The sequence below is a fragment of the Amborella trichopoda genome, chromosome 4, assembly GCF_054954075.1.
Source record: "Amborella trichopoda isolate Santa Cruz 75 chromosome 4, AtrichopodaSantaCruz75HAP2 v2.0, whole genome shotgun sequence".
NCBI lineage: Eukaryota > Viridiplantae > Streptophyta > Magnoliopsida > Amborellales > Amborellaceae > Amborella > Amborella trichopoda.
The window spans coordinates 924,761-938,637 of NC_142339.1; the positions used below are offsets into that span (position 1 = coordinate 924,761).

General features: G+C 36.7%; 1 protein-coding gene across 2 annotated transcripts; it reads left to right on the forward strand.

The window, feature by feature from the left end:
• Positions 1-731: 731 nt before the first annotated feature.
• Positions 732-11,616, forward strand: LOC105421056 (RING-box protein 1a-like). Of its 2 annotated transcripts, XM_088864192.1 has the most exons (5): positions 732-1,145; positions 1,369-1,419; positions 1,705-1,764; positions 10,978-11,049; positions 11,352-11,616. In XM_088864192.1, the coding sequence occupies exons 1-5, from the start codon at positions 1,010-1,012 to the stop codon at positions 11,387-11,389; spliced, it is 357 nt and encodes a 118-aa protein (XP_088720318.1). In that variant the 5' UTR covers positions 732-1,009; the 3' UTR covers positions 11,390-11,616. The 2 variants fall into 2 exon arrangements, with proteins under 2 accessions (XP_088720318.1, XP_088720319.1); XM_088864193.1 differs by lacking the exons at positions 10,978-11,049; positions 11,352-11,616 and adding an exon at positions 2,641-4,976 and having other exon boundaries at positions 805-1,145.
• The last annotated feature ends 2,261 nt before the right edge of the window (positions 11,617-13,877 follow it).

The following is a 13,877-nucleotide window of genomic DNA, read 5'->3' on the forward strand; positions in this document are numbered from 1 at the left end:
TCTTTTTACCACGATATACCTATACTATTGGCAACATTTATAGTATTGCACAACATTTATGAATGGAACAAGTTTATATAAGGGTGCAACCTTATAATGTAGAACTACGGATGCACCTAAAAAATCCATCGAAAAAGGTAGTTTTAATGTTGAAAACCCCTTTGATTGATCATCTAGACATCGAGACCATGAAAAATAAAAAAAATTTAAGTCTTAGAAATAGTGCATTTTACAACATATTATCTACACTGTCTATTTTCAAGATTTTCATATGTTAATAGATCTACTTGATTTTAACTATTTTTTAAATTTAAAATTTTATAATGAAAAAATAGATTTTGAGATAATCCTAAGAACATTTTACATCAAAATTATATACCATGATAAAATTTGAAAGTGCACCTTACCTCTACCACTACGGAGGCATCCGTATGCCAAATGCAGCCTTTATGACTACACACATAGCCACATTCCTTACTGTTTTACGTAATAATTAGAAATTCCTAAAAAAACAAATGGTATCCATGAATTCCCTCATATTAATATACTTGGTCGGGAACAACTAGACCTAGACCCGGACCCGACCTTTTGGATTTAAAATTTATACCTATATCTAGACCCGAGGTCGGGTCTATCTGCCCGGTCCTGTCAGGTCCATTGCCACACCAAACTGTATTTGTGGGGAGCGTGTACTTACACTAAATAAATGAATTAGTTGAGCACCGTTTTGATACTTTGAAATGGTTGGAGAATAGCCATACTTCCCCACTTATTATAAATAGGCACGGGGCGAGAAAAGAGCGCGCGCTTTCGCAGCACGGAGAGTTCAGAGAGAGAACGGAGAGTTGAGAGAGAGATAGCGCGCGCTTGCTTTTGTATAGAGAGAGAGAGAGCGCGCGTTTGCTTTTTAGAGAGAGAGAGAGAGAGCGCGTTTGCTTTTGTAGAGAAAGAGCGCGCGCGCGCTTGTGCTTTTTGTAGAGAGAGAGTTTCTGCAGGGGTGAATCTCTTCATGGGGAAACTCCATATTGATATTAACGTGGTTCCTACTGACGAAGACTCCAATGGAGATGGACCCAGCTCAATCACGAAGAATGAAAAGCATTTCGAGATCAAGAAGTGGAGTGCAGTGGCCCTTTGGGCATGGGGTATGCAGTTTAAATATCTCTCTCTCTCTCTCTCTCTCTCTCTCTCTCTCTCTCTCACAATCGTTAATGATTTTTCTTTTCTATCTCATATATAGTTTTTGGTCTTTTGAAAACTGGGGTCTAGGGTGTCTGCTCTCTTTCCCTTTCCATTATGATTTTCCTTTGCTGTTTCTGTCTGTTGTCGGTCAAACTCTAGGGTTTATGATCTTCTTTTCTTGTGCAGATATTCTTGTTGACAATTGCGCCATATGCAGGAACCATATAATGGATCTATGTAAGCTCTGCTTCTTTTCTTTCCTTGTTTCCTGTTTCCCTTTAGTTTTTCATCAGAGATCTCCTTCTGCTTTTTCTTCTTCTTCTTTTTGAGGGTTTTCTCTTCTATTATATTCCTAGATTATCTTACTTTTACTGTAATAGAGTCAGTGTTTTCCAAAATCTTTTCCTTCAAGTCTTCTTTCTTCTCTGTTTTTGTTTGTATTTCTGTGATAATTAATGGTAGTATCATGAATAAAATTAACTTTTAGTGATTTTAATACCATTCTTTGCTGGTTTAGAACAGGCATTGAATGCCAGGCAAATCAAGCAAGTGCAACTAGCGAGGAGTGCACAATCGCGTGGGGTATGCATCTTATCTCTCATGTATTATATGGCTCTTTTTCTTGATAAACATTACATGACTGATTTCATTTTACTTTCGTTATTTTTATTTCTTTTTTATGTTTTCTTTCACTTTATCTCATATCTATTTTGATTTGTAGCATTGCCTATAATTCTAATGGAAATATTTTTTGACTGTTCATGGATAGAGAATAAAATTTATTGTCTGTTTTAGGCTTCTTGATAGGAAGCATTTAGTTGTTATCGTTACTTCTTGTACGGAGCTACGGTTGAGGCCTGGACCAAATTTTCAGTGCATGTTGTTTTTGAAGATTCAATAGTTTTTTCTATGTTTTGTGTTGTGCTGGTGATGCAAAATCGGTTATATGGTTTGTTGAATACTCAAGAATCACCATTTTCAAAATTTGTGTTGTTTTAGCATTGGACTCTAAATATACTTTTTTTTACTGGATCCTTTTCGTAGGGTTACTCTTAAGGAATTATTAAGACATTCACGGTTAATGACTATTTTTGGATGTGATTCTATTGAACATGATGCCTTGTTTATAGAAGAAAGAATGGTTGTTTAGAAAGAAGAGTTCTAGAAGTTCTTTATGAGTAAATAGTTTCCGGTAGGGGTAATGGTACCCAGAAGCCTAACATTCGATATGGTATTTGGGTGCGCTTAAATTCATTGAACATACTTTTCCCTGGACTGTGAATGACATTGGTCAGTTAGATGATATTTGTTTGATGGGTAACATAAGGGTATACATATAATCATGGGATTTAAGAACACTGAGAGCATTTGGTGATCCAGAAGATTGGCTTTTTTGCTTTTGTCAATTACATACTGCTTACTTCTTCTGTTTTGGCATAATGCTTTGGTATAAGGAAGGCGACAAGGTGGAATCTCGAGAAGGGTCAAGAACAAAATCTCTGACGATGAACAAAGAGTAATTAAAAATGATAGCATTGGCAACTGGAGCATGAAGGGTGAATCCTCATTTTAAAGAAGAAAATATAGAAATGTGAATACTATTTCTTTTATTTTTAATTGTGACAATTTCAATGCTGTAAAATATGTTCCAAGTATAGGGGGAATGGTTTCAATGCTGTAAAATATGTTCCAAGTATAGGGGGAATGGTTCTGCATGAGTTTGAAATGTATAATTCTGATTCTAAATGCCCAAAAAGATGAGCAAATTTCATATTGGTGTCAATGATCAGTATAAGCTACTTTAATAGTACATGAGGGATTTGTGACAGCTCTACCCCTAGATAAACATTTGAATATAAGCTTTATGAACTAGATCCTGACTTATAGAAGGAAGTGATTCCAGTACCATATAGGAAGGTTGATAATGAGGACTTTATAATAGGAATTTACTGTAGCTGACCCATGCCCGGGTAAAGGGACGAGGTTGTGTTAGGTAGGCAGCCAATGTAAAACTTTGCCAAAACTTATCATGAAACTTGTAGCCGACCCGAATTAGTTGGGAAAGGCTTTTATGATGATGATAATAGCAATGTACTAGCTTCAATCCTATCTTTTAAGCTGATACTTGCCATTGAAACTGTCAACCATCTCTGTGTTAGACATCAAAAAACTACAAATTGATTTGTTTCATGTTTTCCTTGTCTACATAGCAAAATGTAAGGAAAATATTTTATACACGGATCATTCTTAACTAATTAAACTATTGGTATGTGCACTTGCTATTCTGGTTCCAATTGGATCCAATCCTTTGAGATGTTGGATATTGAATCCATCCACAAGCTATTCACTAGACGATAAAAAATGTATGTGTTTACTGTTTTTGTATTATACCATGGTTATTTAGCAAGATACAAGGAACAGAAGGCCAGAATGAAGAAATGTTTACAATCATCATTTCTCAGACTATAAGAGAAACTTTCTTGAAGGTCCTGGAAAACTTACATGGTTACACCTGGGTGCAAGGAATATTGTGCCCTAGAAATATCTTCCCCTGGCGCAGTGGACCTGAAAAGCAAACCAAAGTAAATACGGTTGCATCCTTATTGTATAGGCCTTCTTTGGGTCCATTCAATTGTGTCACATTCTGAATGTATGGACTGGTATATGCATGTTCTTAGAACTTGGTTTGCCAGTGGCATGAGTAAGCTTCAGATCACTTTTAAGATCTATCCCACAATCTTTTAAGAGAAGACCCAGTTTCAAAATAAGCATTAAAAGATGGTTACCTTTCTTTTTTCCTTTCACTTCTTCTTGGTCTTCTTTGTCAATGTGTCATCAGCAGGAAAATGGAGGTCGGAAGTTCTTCTCGGCTTCATGGGTTTTAACCAATGGTTTAAAAAACAGATCGGTGACCCGGATCGGGCTTCCAAAAAATCGATCCGGATCGGCGAATCGGCGATCCGGATCGGGAATCGGGTGAATCGGTCAGAATAAAGCTTAAAAAAAATCCGAAAAAATTATTAAAATTCATTATAAATATTGTTTTTTAGGAATTCAATAAGAAATGAGGGTACTCCATTAAGAATTTTCATGTTTTTGAATGAATATGCGAATATTGATATGTTCTTTCCCTGCATGAACCGCCATTCAGCATTTAATTTACATCACACAAAAGGATAAACATATAATTATCATGGAATAAGTATATCAACATACATGGACTACAATAAAGCATAAAATTAGTAACATATGATCTAAAAATAAAATGATAGACGACGTTATTGTTCTTCTTGGTCACGCTGGTGCCATTGATTGAATTCGTTTAATAATTCATTGATTCGATTTTAAAAACGAATCATCGATATTAGCAGGCGTCTGACTATTCCCAAATCCCTGAGTGTTAGTGTTTTGTTGTGTTCCCAATCTAAAATCCCCGAAGATTGTCCATCCTTCATGCTCACCTGCACTGTCGTGCTCATCCCTACACTGTTGCTGTTGGGACTCGATATGTGAATAATATGGCTGGGATTGGGTGGCCTCATAATCATCATCTCTCTCATTTTCTCTTTGAATAATATGGATTAAAAAAAAAAAAAAACAAATTTTCAAAAAAATCGATCATGGATTAAAAAAAAAAATCACAAATTTTCAAAAAATTCTATCATGGATTACAAAAAAAAATTCGATCATGGATTAAAAAAAAAAAATCACAAATTTTCAAAAAATTCTATCATGGATTACAAAAAAAAATTCGATCATGGATTAAAAAAAAAAAATCAAAAATTTTCAAAAAATTCAATCATGGATTACAAAAAATTCGATCATGGATTACATAAAATTCGATCATGGATTACATAAAATTCGATCATGGCTTACAAAAAAAAACAAACAAAAAAAAACAAAAAATTCAATCGTGGATTACAAAAAAAGAAAAAAACAATTCGATCATGGATTACAAAAAATTCAATCATGGATTACAAAAAACTCTATCATGGGTTACAAAAAAAGCAAAAAATAAAAAATTCAATCATGGATTACAAAAAGAAAAACAAACATTTCGATCATGTATTACAAAACATTCGATCATGGATTACAAAAAATTCTATCGTGGGTTACAAAAAAAAAAAAAAAAATTCGATCATAGATTACAAAAAAAAAAAAAACAATTCGATCATGGATTACAAAAAAATCGATCAAGTATTACAAAAAAATCTATCATGGATTACAAAAAAAAAAAAAAAAAAAAATCCGTACGGACTCGCCGGTTCCGTACAGTGAATCGGCGAGTCACTGTACAGAATCGTCCGGTTCTCTCTAGAACCGGATGATTCCCGTTTTTTTCGCCGATTCGATCCGTCCATGGCGATTCCCGAGTCGAACCGGGCGAGTCTGGTTCGACTCGGCGTTTTTTTAAACACTGGTTTTAACCATGCACAATTCTTTACCATCCCTTCATTATGGGCATGCTTTGATCCCATCTCTGCATTGTTCACTAAATTTTTACAGGAGATGGAACATTGTCAGTGCCTCGTATAGATGATCCACTAAAGGAACTTGGGTTTGCTGTACCATTTCCATGATTGTTGTTTGCTCTGTTTTCTCTTTCTCATCTGATGCCAGTTGAAAGACTAATTGGTTTTTTTTTTTGGATTGATCAGTGGGGAAGGGTTCCCCCAAAGAGTAATTGGTTTGGATTAGTGGGTTTTTTTTTTGGGAGCTCCCATCTGTTAGGAATTTTTGTTGTTTTAAAAGTCCTCCATTAACTCTTTCATGGACCTGGATGACAAGAATGAACTCAATACCAGACATATACAATCACTCATAAGTTCCATCGAGGAATCAATTCAGAATCTCATAACAACAGTTCCGATGAATTAGATAGGCCAGTGTTACAAAAAAAAAATTGCGACATTATTATCATTTTATTTGTTTCTCATTACTTTCTGTTACTTTCTCATTACTTTCTCATTACTTTCTGTTAATGTCATGGCATTGGTCTCATTAGTATTAAGTTTGGGCCAAAGAAGTAGCATTTTTGGTCTTAGTAGACACTTCAGATGCTGTAGAGCGGCTGGAAGGATTGGAGGTTGGGTTAAAGGGGTTTCCAGGTCCTGCATATGAGATGCTGTTAAATGACAATATCGAAAAGGGTTTAAAGTTAAAGGAAAAGTGGACACCTTGATCTGGGGCTATTTCGAAGAAAATAAGGAAAGAGGAGAAAAGGGAACAAATAAAAGATAAACCCATAATCTGTTTTTTGGTTGGAAATAAATATGTATACTTTTGTTGGGTGTGAAAGCTTGGAAAACCAAGGATATACAATCTAATAATGTATGGAAAGAAAATGGAGGGTTATAGGGTCAGGGCTTAAAAAATGTGGTGAGAGACTTGGGACCAAGGTTTCCAAAAACGCTAGCAGGCCTGCCTGGCGCCCATAACCTCGAGCGCCTGTAATTAAAAAAAAACAAAAAACGCTTAGCTTGCCTGGGCGCCCGCCCAGGTACATCCGCCTAGGCGCCCGCCTAGCCTGCCCAGGTACATCCGCCTGTGTAGGCCCGCTTGGGTCTAGGAGGGCGGATTTTTGGTTTAGGCCGCCTAGGCGTCAGGTAGACCTTTTTTAAAACATTGCTTGGGACTCCCCTAACTCAGGCTTGCCTTGGCTGCTTATACAGTGTTTGAAGAAAATACCCCTTTAGGGTAAGGCTTAAGTCTTAATTCGTTGAGTGCTTTTCAATATAAAGCAAATAGCCAAGTTTTTTCCTTTTGCTTTTCAATATAAAGCAAATAGCCAAGTTTTTTCCTTTGTCCTTATAATACTCCTCACTTTAAAACTTTATTTCCTTTATATTTGGTTTTGCTAAAAGACTTGTAGAGTTGACATGGATATTGCAAGTTGATTTGGTCAAGACCTGGCTGAGTCCTGAACTGGGTATAAAAAATTTGTTTTGGTTATTGTTGTGGAGGGGCTTCTCATGTAGTTTTATGGACATTATGCAGGTTTACTCTATGGGATTGTGTTATTTTTCATGTCCTTGTGTGTTTCTCGGGTCTGCTTATTTGTTTGTGTTTGGTGTTTGTGATTTTGCCTTACTCTGGCTTCCTTAAAGTTTGAAAGGTCATTTTTCTTATAACCAAGACACTTGGCCCTCTCTAAGGATGTTAAATGTTAGCAGTAGTATTGTTTATTCATACATCCATTTAAGTGTGCTAGATGTTCCAACTTGGTCTGCTGCTATTCACAGGGAAACCTTTTCTTTGTAACCTCACTTACTCTCAAAATGCCACTGAAGTGCCCATAAGAGTACCACCCAACCCAAGATAAATAAATAAATAAATATTGATTTTCTCTATTCTAAAAAAGGGATTTCTTTGATATGACTATGACTTATTAATACTTCAGATTTCAGCAGTGTTGGGTGTCCTGGTAGCTATAAAAGTGCCTTAACATTCTTTGCCATTAGGGTTGTTCATGTAAGCAGCCACTCTCTAGCCAGCAGTAGCCTCAAATGCATCTATTGGCTTTAGCAGTGAAATAGCTTTTTTATGTTCACCGCTGAAGCGAGAACCCCAATATCTGTGGCATTTTCCTGATAAGTGGTGATTCTTTGTTTTGAGTTGAGCCGGCAAATAGTGGCATGCGACCCATTCCGATGTAACTTCATGGCAGCTTTATTGCTACCTGGAAATAGTTCCATTTGGACAGTTATTAGTGTCTCCAAATGCAACCTTACTGTCCTCCATGCGAGCTACAGATGCCGAGATTGCAAACTGGAGGCCTCTAGATGAGGATCATAGGGATGTGCTCCAAACTTTTACAAGTTTATAGATGCCCTCCTTCAAGGTCTCATGTTTTGAGAGGGATAAATCCGAGTTTTAAGCGGGTGACTTCATTTTGACAACCAATTAATTGCTTGTCACTGAAAAGGTAAAGCAACTGGAAGCGATCAACGCAAAGATGGCTTAGTTGCAAATGTAATAAAAGGAGATGGTGCACCCAACATGGTGGCTGCATCTTATGGTGAAATAGAAACAAGTGAGCTCCTTGTTTATGAACCAGGTCCAGCTTTAATAGGTCACTTGCCTCCTGCACCTTGCCATAGAGTCTTAATGAGAGAAAATAAGACAAGGGAATTTTAAAATTTATGCTGGAGGAAATGCCCTTGACATTGGGAGACTAGACCTGTAAATGTTGTTGATATGTTGATTTAATTTGAGTGCAAACTTGGAGGGGCACTTCCCTTTCACTTGCTACATAGTGATGATTTGTATTCTTACTTCCTCTTTTGTTGGAGAGTTTTTATGGTGGCTAAGCCCTTTGACAGTCCATTTTCAATCCCTTGATCGCCTCGCTTTCTTCTCCACTCACTTGTCTCTATTTTCTCTTGGTACAACTTGATGGATACATCTTTGCAGTAATGAATGTTAGTTGAGTATTAAAAAACATGTTGTTCTTTAAACCTCTGTTATGAAGTAGTTAACTTGCACATCTTTGTTTGATGCACTTATTTTAGTCTCAACTAGGTTTATTCTTTGTTTAGAGTATCGTGGTTATTGTTTTAAAAATAAAAAGCCTGTGGACTAGAGAAAGCATTTGAACCTTAGTAATGTTGCAGCCTTTATGCCATAGCCTCCACACTGATAGGGTGCACCTTGTCTATACATTACCCTAGTCGTACTATTGGTAAGAGTGCAAACTACTCAAAGTGATGTCTAGTCTTTTCAATCCTCAGTCAATGCTATATAGTCAGAGAGAAAATACAACGTAAACCAATGAAGCATAGTATGGTTGGACTCCATGGGGTCAATCCATTGTCACTTTGCAATGATGGATGGTAGAGAGCAACTATACTTGGGTGAATGCCCCATTGTGCCCATTACGGTTAATCTCCACTTTTCATCTATCAAGAATGGACAGTGTATCCTCTTCTGGGTACTATATACCACTTTGGATTATGGCATACTTTCCATGATCATATTACTAGCTTTTTAATTCCCGGCATCATCTTCTTGGTTGCTATGTCAATAGCTTCTTGTCGACTGCTTGCAGTATTTATGATTCAACATTTTTTTCACAATATATCATAGTTTCTCAAAATTTGGCCAAATACCATACCTTATTACTTATTTAGTATTGGGATTGATGCATGTCATCATCATCATCATTTTAGCCTTTTCTCAATTAATTGGGGTCGGCTACATGAATCCTGATTCTCCATTCTGCTCTATTGAATGCCATATCCTCAGCGAGATCATAAGTCTCTATATCTTTTCGGACTACTTCCAACCACATCCTTATGGATCTACCTTTTGTCCTTTTCAGTCCTTCCACTTGAACTAACTCGCATCTCCTAATATGTGTTGTGTTTGGTCGGTGCCACACATGGTCAGCCCACCTAAGTCTACTCTCTCTCATTTCGTCGCTTATTGGTGCCATGCCTAAATTCTCTCGAATAGATTCATTTTGAATTCTACCCCTTCTTGCTTTGCCACTCATCCATCTCAACATCCTCATTTATGCTACACTCATTTTATGGGTATATTTTTTTTTGTCCATCCAACATTCCGCCCCATAGAGCAAAGCTGGTCTCACCGCTGTCCTATAGAACTTGCCCTTCAGTCTAATTGGTATTAGGACTGATGCATGTAAATATGATAAACTGCTACTATTTAAATGTGGATATCAGATCTCACATCTATATCATGCTCAAGTGACTCCTTTTGTTCTCCTAGTGTCATTAATATTATCACTCATCCAACTAGGGTGCAATTCTTGTGTCTTTTAGTATGCTATCATAATGCCCCCTTATTTCACATACCCATGTGGCAGTCTTCCCCTCTCTTATTCCGTTTTGTTCCATCACAAGCTTTGATCTTCTTGTTCCTTATTGAGTCAGGCTACTTGATGCTTCACAGTTTCACTGTTTGAGGGTGGCTCTAAGGTTCTGGGATATTTCTATGTTTCATTATGGGCTGCCCTATTTCTTTCTTTGTAGTCACAGTTCCCATACCTTGCAGCTTGCTTGTTTAAATTATTACATGTGGAGTTGCCCTCCCATGCTTAGGGCTGCCAAAAGGTTGGAAGCAAATTTTTTAAACCTGGCCTGAGGTTCTAGTGGGGCTGCCTGTCGCAAAACTGAACCCAGCCCGGGTCAATTGGCAACTCTAAGCATTAGGGCTGCCAATAGGCAGGATCTGTGCCAGGCCAGGCTTGGTCCGAGCCAATCCCAAACTTTTCTAGCCAGACCCATGGCCGAGGCCCCAAATTATGAAAGCCAAGCGAGACCGGAGCCTGGCCTGCAGGACCAATAAGGCTGCTGGAGCGTGGTCTAGAAGCCTGATCGCTAGTCCAGACGAATTGGCAGCCATTCCCACGCTCCAAGACAGACTATTAGTTGACGGCGGTTATTAGCTTTATCTATCAAATTTTATTTTCTCAATAATAGACCCCGGATCTCTCTCTCTCTCTCTCTCTCTCAGAGTTGGAGTGGGTGAATATGAAAGGAAGGTATACCATGATCCATATGATCATTGTAATAACATGGGTATTGGGGTCATCACCACGCAGAGATGGAGGGAGAGTGGATTCCGTCAGACATCAAACATATTAATAATTGGTATCTCCCAGACCCTTCCATCACTGTCCAACCCACTGATCGGGACGGTGATTACCCCAGTGGCCATACTGTTACCACGATCATATCAGTACGCTTTCAAGTTAATTAAATCTGCACTTTCTTGTCGAAGGCTTATGTACGCACTAGCATACTGATTTGGTTCTGGTGTATATTGAAACAGGTGTTTGTAATCACGCGTTCCACTTCCACTGCATCAGCCGGTGGCTCAAAACCCGTCAGGTCTGCCCTCTAGGTAATGCATCTCTCGCTCTCTCTCTCTCTCTCTACTGATAGCAATGCCTCTCTCTCTCTCTGGTGTTGGTGATGCACCCCTCCGACTCTCTCTATTGTCAGTAATGCTTTTCTTGTTCTCTCTGAGTAATGCATCTCTCTCTCTCTCGTGTTAGTAACTCTGTCTATTATTACTTTATTAGTATTAGTAATGCATCTCTTTTTCTCTCTCTCTCTCTTTTGTCATTTCTTCTTCCTTAACGCAAATTCTACATTGATCTCTGATACTATTGACATTTGTTTCTCCCATGATTTCACACGCAGACAACAGCGAGTGGGAGTTTCAGAAGTATGGTCATTAGTGCCTTTTAGAGTGACTGACTCGGGTGTTCTGGTCAGAGCCCACCCTGCCTTCTTAACAATGGAACATGCTTACATTCTTTGTCACCTGTTTCTTCAAATCGAATCTCGTGTAGGAACTAAGAGAGTTGGTGTAGGACTATACCAATGAGAGTTGTACATAATATTTTGAATTTTGAAGATGAGGGAAGTTTGCTTCGGAGAATTATGAGCTTTCAGTTGCTTCAAAGTGCCTAGATTGTCTTTTGTGTTTTTTTTTTTTTTTCAATGTTAACCGTTAATAGTGGATTAGCAAATTTTGAAACCCCTATTAGTTTTCGAAAGGGGTTAGCATTGGTAGGAATGAAAACCGATAGCTGAGTCATAGGTGGTGCTCTTTAGTTTGTTTCTTTGTTTTGTTTGATTTGAGTCTCTCTCATGAACCACAAATGCATCTTCTGCACTCTTGCTATATTCTAGGGTTGCCATGGGGTCTGCGCTGCCCGAGCTTGGCGCCAAACAATGTATAGTAGGCCGGGCATGGGACTGAATATCTATTTATGGGCGCGAAGCTCAACTTCAAATATGAGAAAAGCATAGAATATGATCATTTACCGACTCATTTAATTGGGCTCAATTTTCAATTTCTAGAAGAAAATTTTCAAGTCTTGTAACATGCCCCAAGCTATTGAATTTTTAGCTAGAATTGATTGTGAAGTCTTGTAGTGTATACTTCAAATATTGTGGGCTAGGCTCGTCGCCGCCTGAAATTCAGAAACTATATTGTTCTACTTGTTGATTGTACTTATAATCTTGGATAAATTTGATTATCTAATTTTCTTTGGTTATCCATTATTTTCACTTACAAATTTTCGGGTCAATCTTTGGGCTAGGGCATGCAAATGGAGGCCTAACTATTTGTTATGATATGTATTATTAAACTTGGTGACAACTATGGGAAAGCTTTCTATGTTCCCCTTATAACATAGAAGTTCTATGTTCTCTCTACCATCCAGCCGTCCATTTTTTATCAAGAGCCCACTCACCGTTTGAACTTAGATCCGACGTTTCAAAGTATTTTATTTTTAGTTTTTTAATACAATTTTTTTGAATATGAAATTTGGTACGTGTCATCTTCTCATTGGGATGCACCCATAAAAAATATTAACAATAATTTTTTGATAAAAATAATGATTAAAATACCCCTTGAAACTTTCAGGGGTATTTTGGTTATTTTATTTTATTGAAAGTATTTTTTTTCTTTATATTTTTCATTAGTGTGAGTTTAATATAGGAATGGACGTCTAAAACCCAAAATTTGGTGTCAAAATAGTTTATAGAAAAAAAATTATAAATAAAACAGGGTAGAGACGTGACATTGTGGTTGGAGCAATCTTAGCTCTCCATTAAAAAATAGATGGTTAGATAAGAGGGAACATAAAACTTCTATATTATAGGGGAAACATAGAAAGTTTCCCGACAACTATTGGCATCAAGAGTTTATTGGTATGGAGTTTTAGTGGTAAGCTATCTGGCTGTCTTTTTCATGGACATTTATCCGATAAATTTAGGGACTTTAATTTATTAAATTATTATATTGATTACTTTTAGGATTATTACTGATGAATTCAAATTATATACAATTCAGAACATAGACACATCAAATTTTGTATAAATGATACATTGATAATGATTTGTCATATGTACAAAAACTAAAATATAAACATTAAACAATGATTAAGTTGAAAGGTTTTTTTTAAATATCATATTTAAAAGGGTGTGGTTTCTATAAGGTTGCAACCTTAAATAATCCAATTACGGAGTACCTCCAAATTTTATCATAACATGTAATTTTGATGAAATTGTTTTTTAGGATTATCTCAAAATCTATTTTCATATCTAATTATAAAATTCTAAACACCAAAATGGTTAAAATTAAGTACATCTATTAACATATGAAAATCTTGAAAATAGACAGTTTAGATAATGTATTGCAATATGCACTATTTTTTGTACTCAAAATCTTTTTTTTTCTTCATATTCATATATCTTGATGTCAAGATGATCAATTTGAAGTTTGTTCGACATTAAAACAACGTTTTCCAATGGATTTTTGAGGTGAATATGTAATTCTACATTTTAAGGTTGCAATCTTATATAAATTTTTTTTTTTTTTAAATCCTTGAGTTGGACCACCCAATTCGGGATACTCTTGCTAGGGTAGTGAGATTGAGTTACTCAAGGGAGCTCGTGGTTGCTTGCCCGTGTAATCAGATATTAAGAAAGTAATTAGACATTAGAAAAAACCTTCCAATTGATCATCTCAACTTTGAGATGTGTGAATATAAATGAAAGTCTTGAAAATAATGCATCCTGTAACAAGTTACCTGAACCATCTATTTTATTATACCTTGTGAACACCGAGACAACAAAGCCATGGAGACTCAATATAAATGCTGCATGCTATAAGCCAATAATTGTAGTGCCAATGTCAAATATATACATAGACAA

Excerpts from the sequence above, each read along its gene's own strand:
- LOC105421056 (XM_088864192.1), top strand. The coding sequence starts at position 1,010 with ATGGGGAAACTCCATATTGATATTAACGTGGTTCCTACTGACGAAGAC. Across the intron at positions 1,146-1,368 it reads AGTGGCCCTTTGGGCATGGG|ATATTCTTGTTGACAATTGC; the intron begins GTATGCAGTTTA and ends TTTCTTGTGCAG. Across the intron at positions 1,765-10,977 it reads GGAGTGCACAATCGCGTGGG|GTGTTTGTAATCACGCGTTC; the intron begins GTATGCATCTTA and ends ATATTGAAACAG.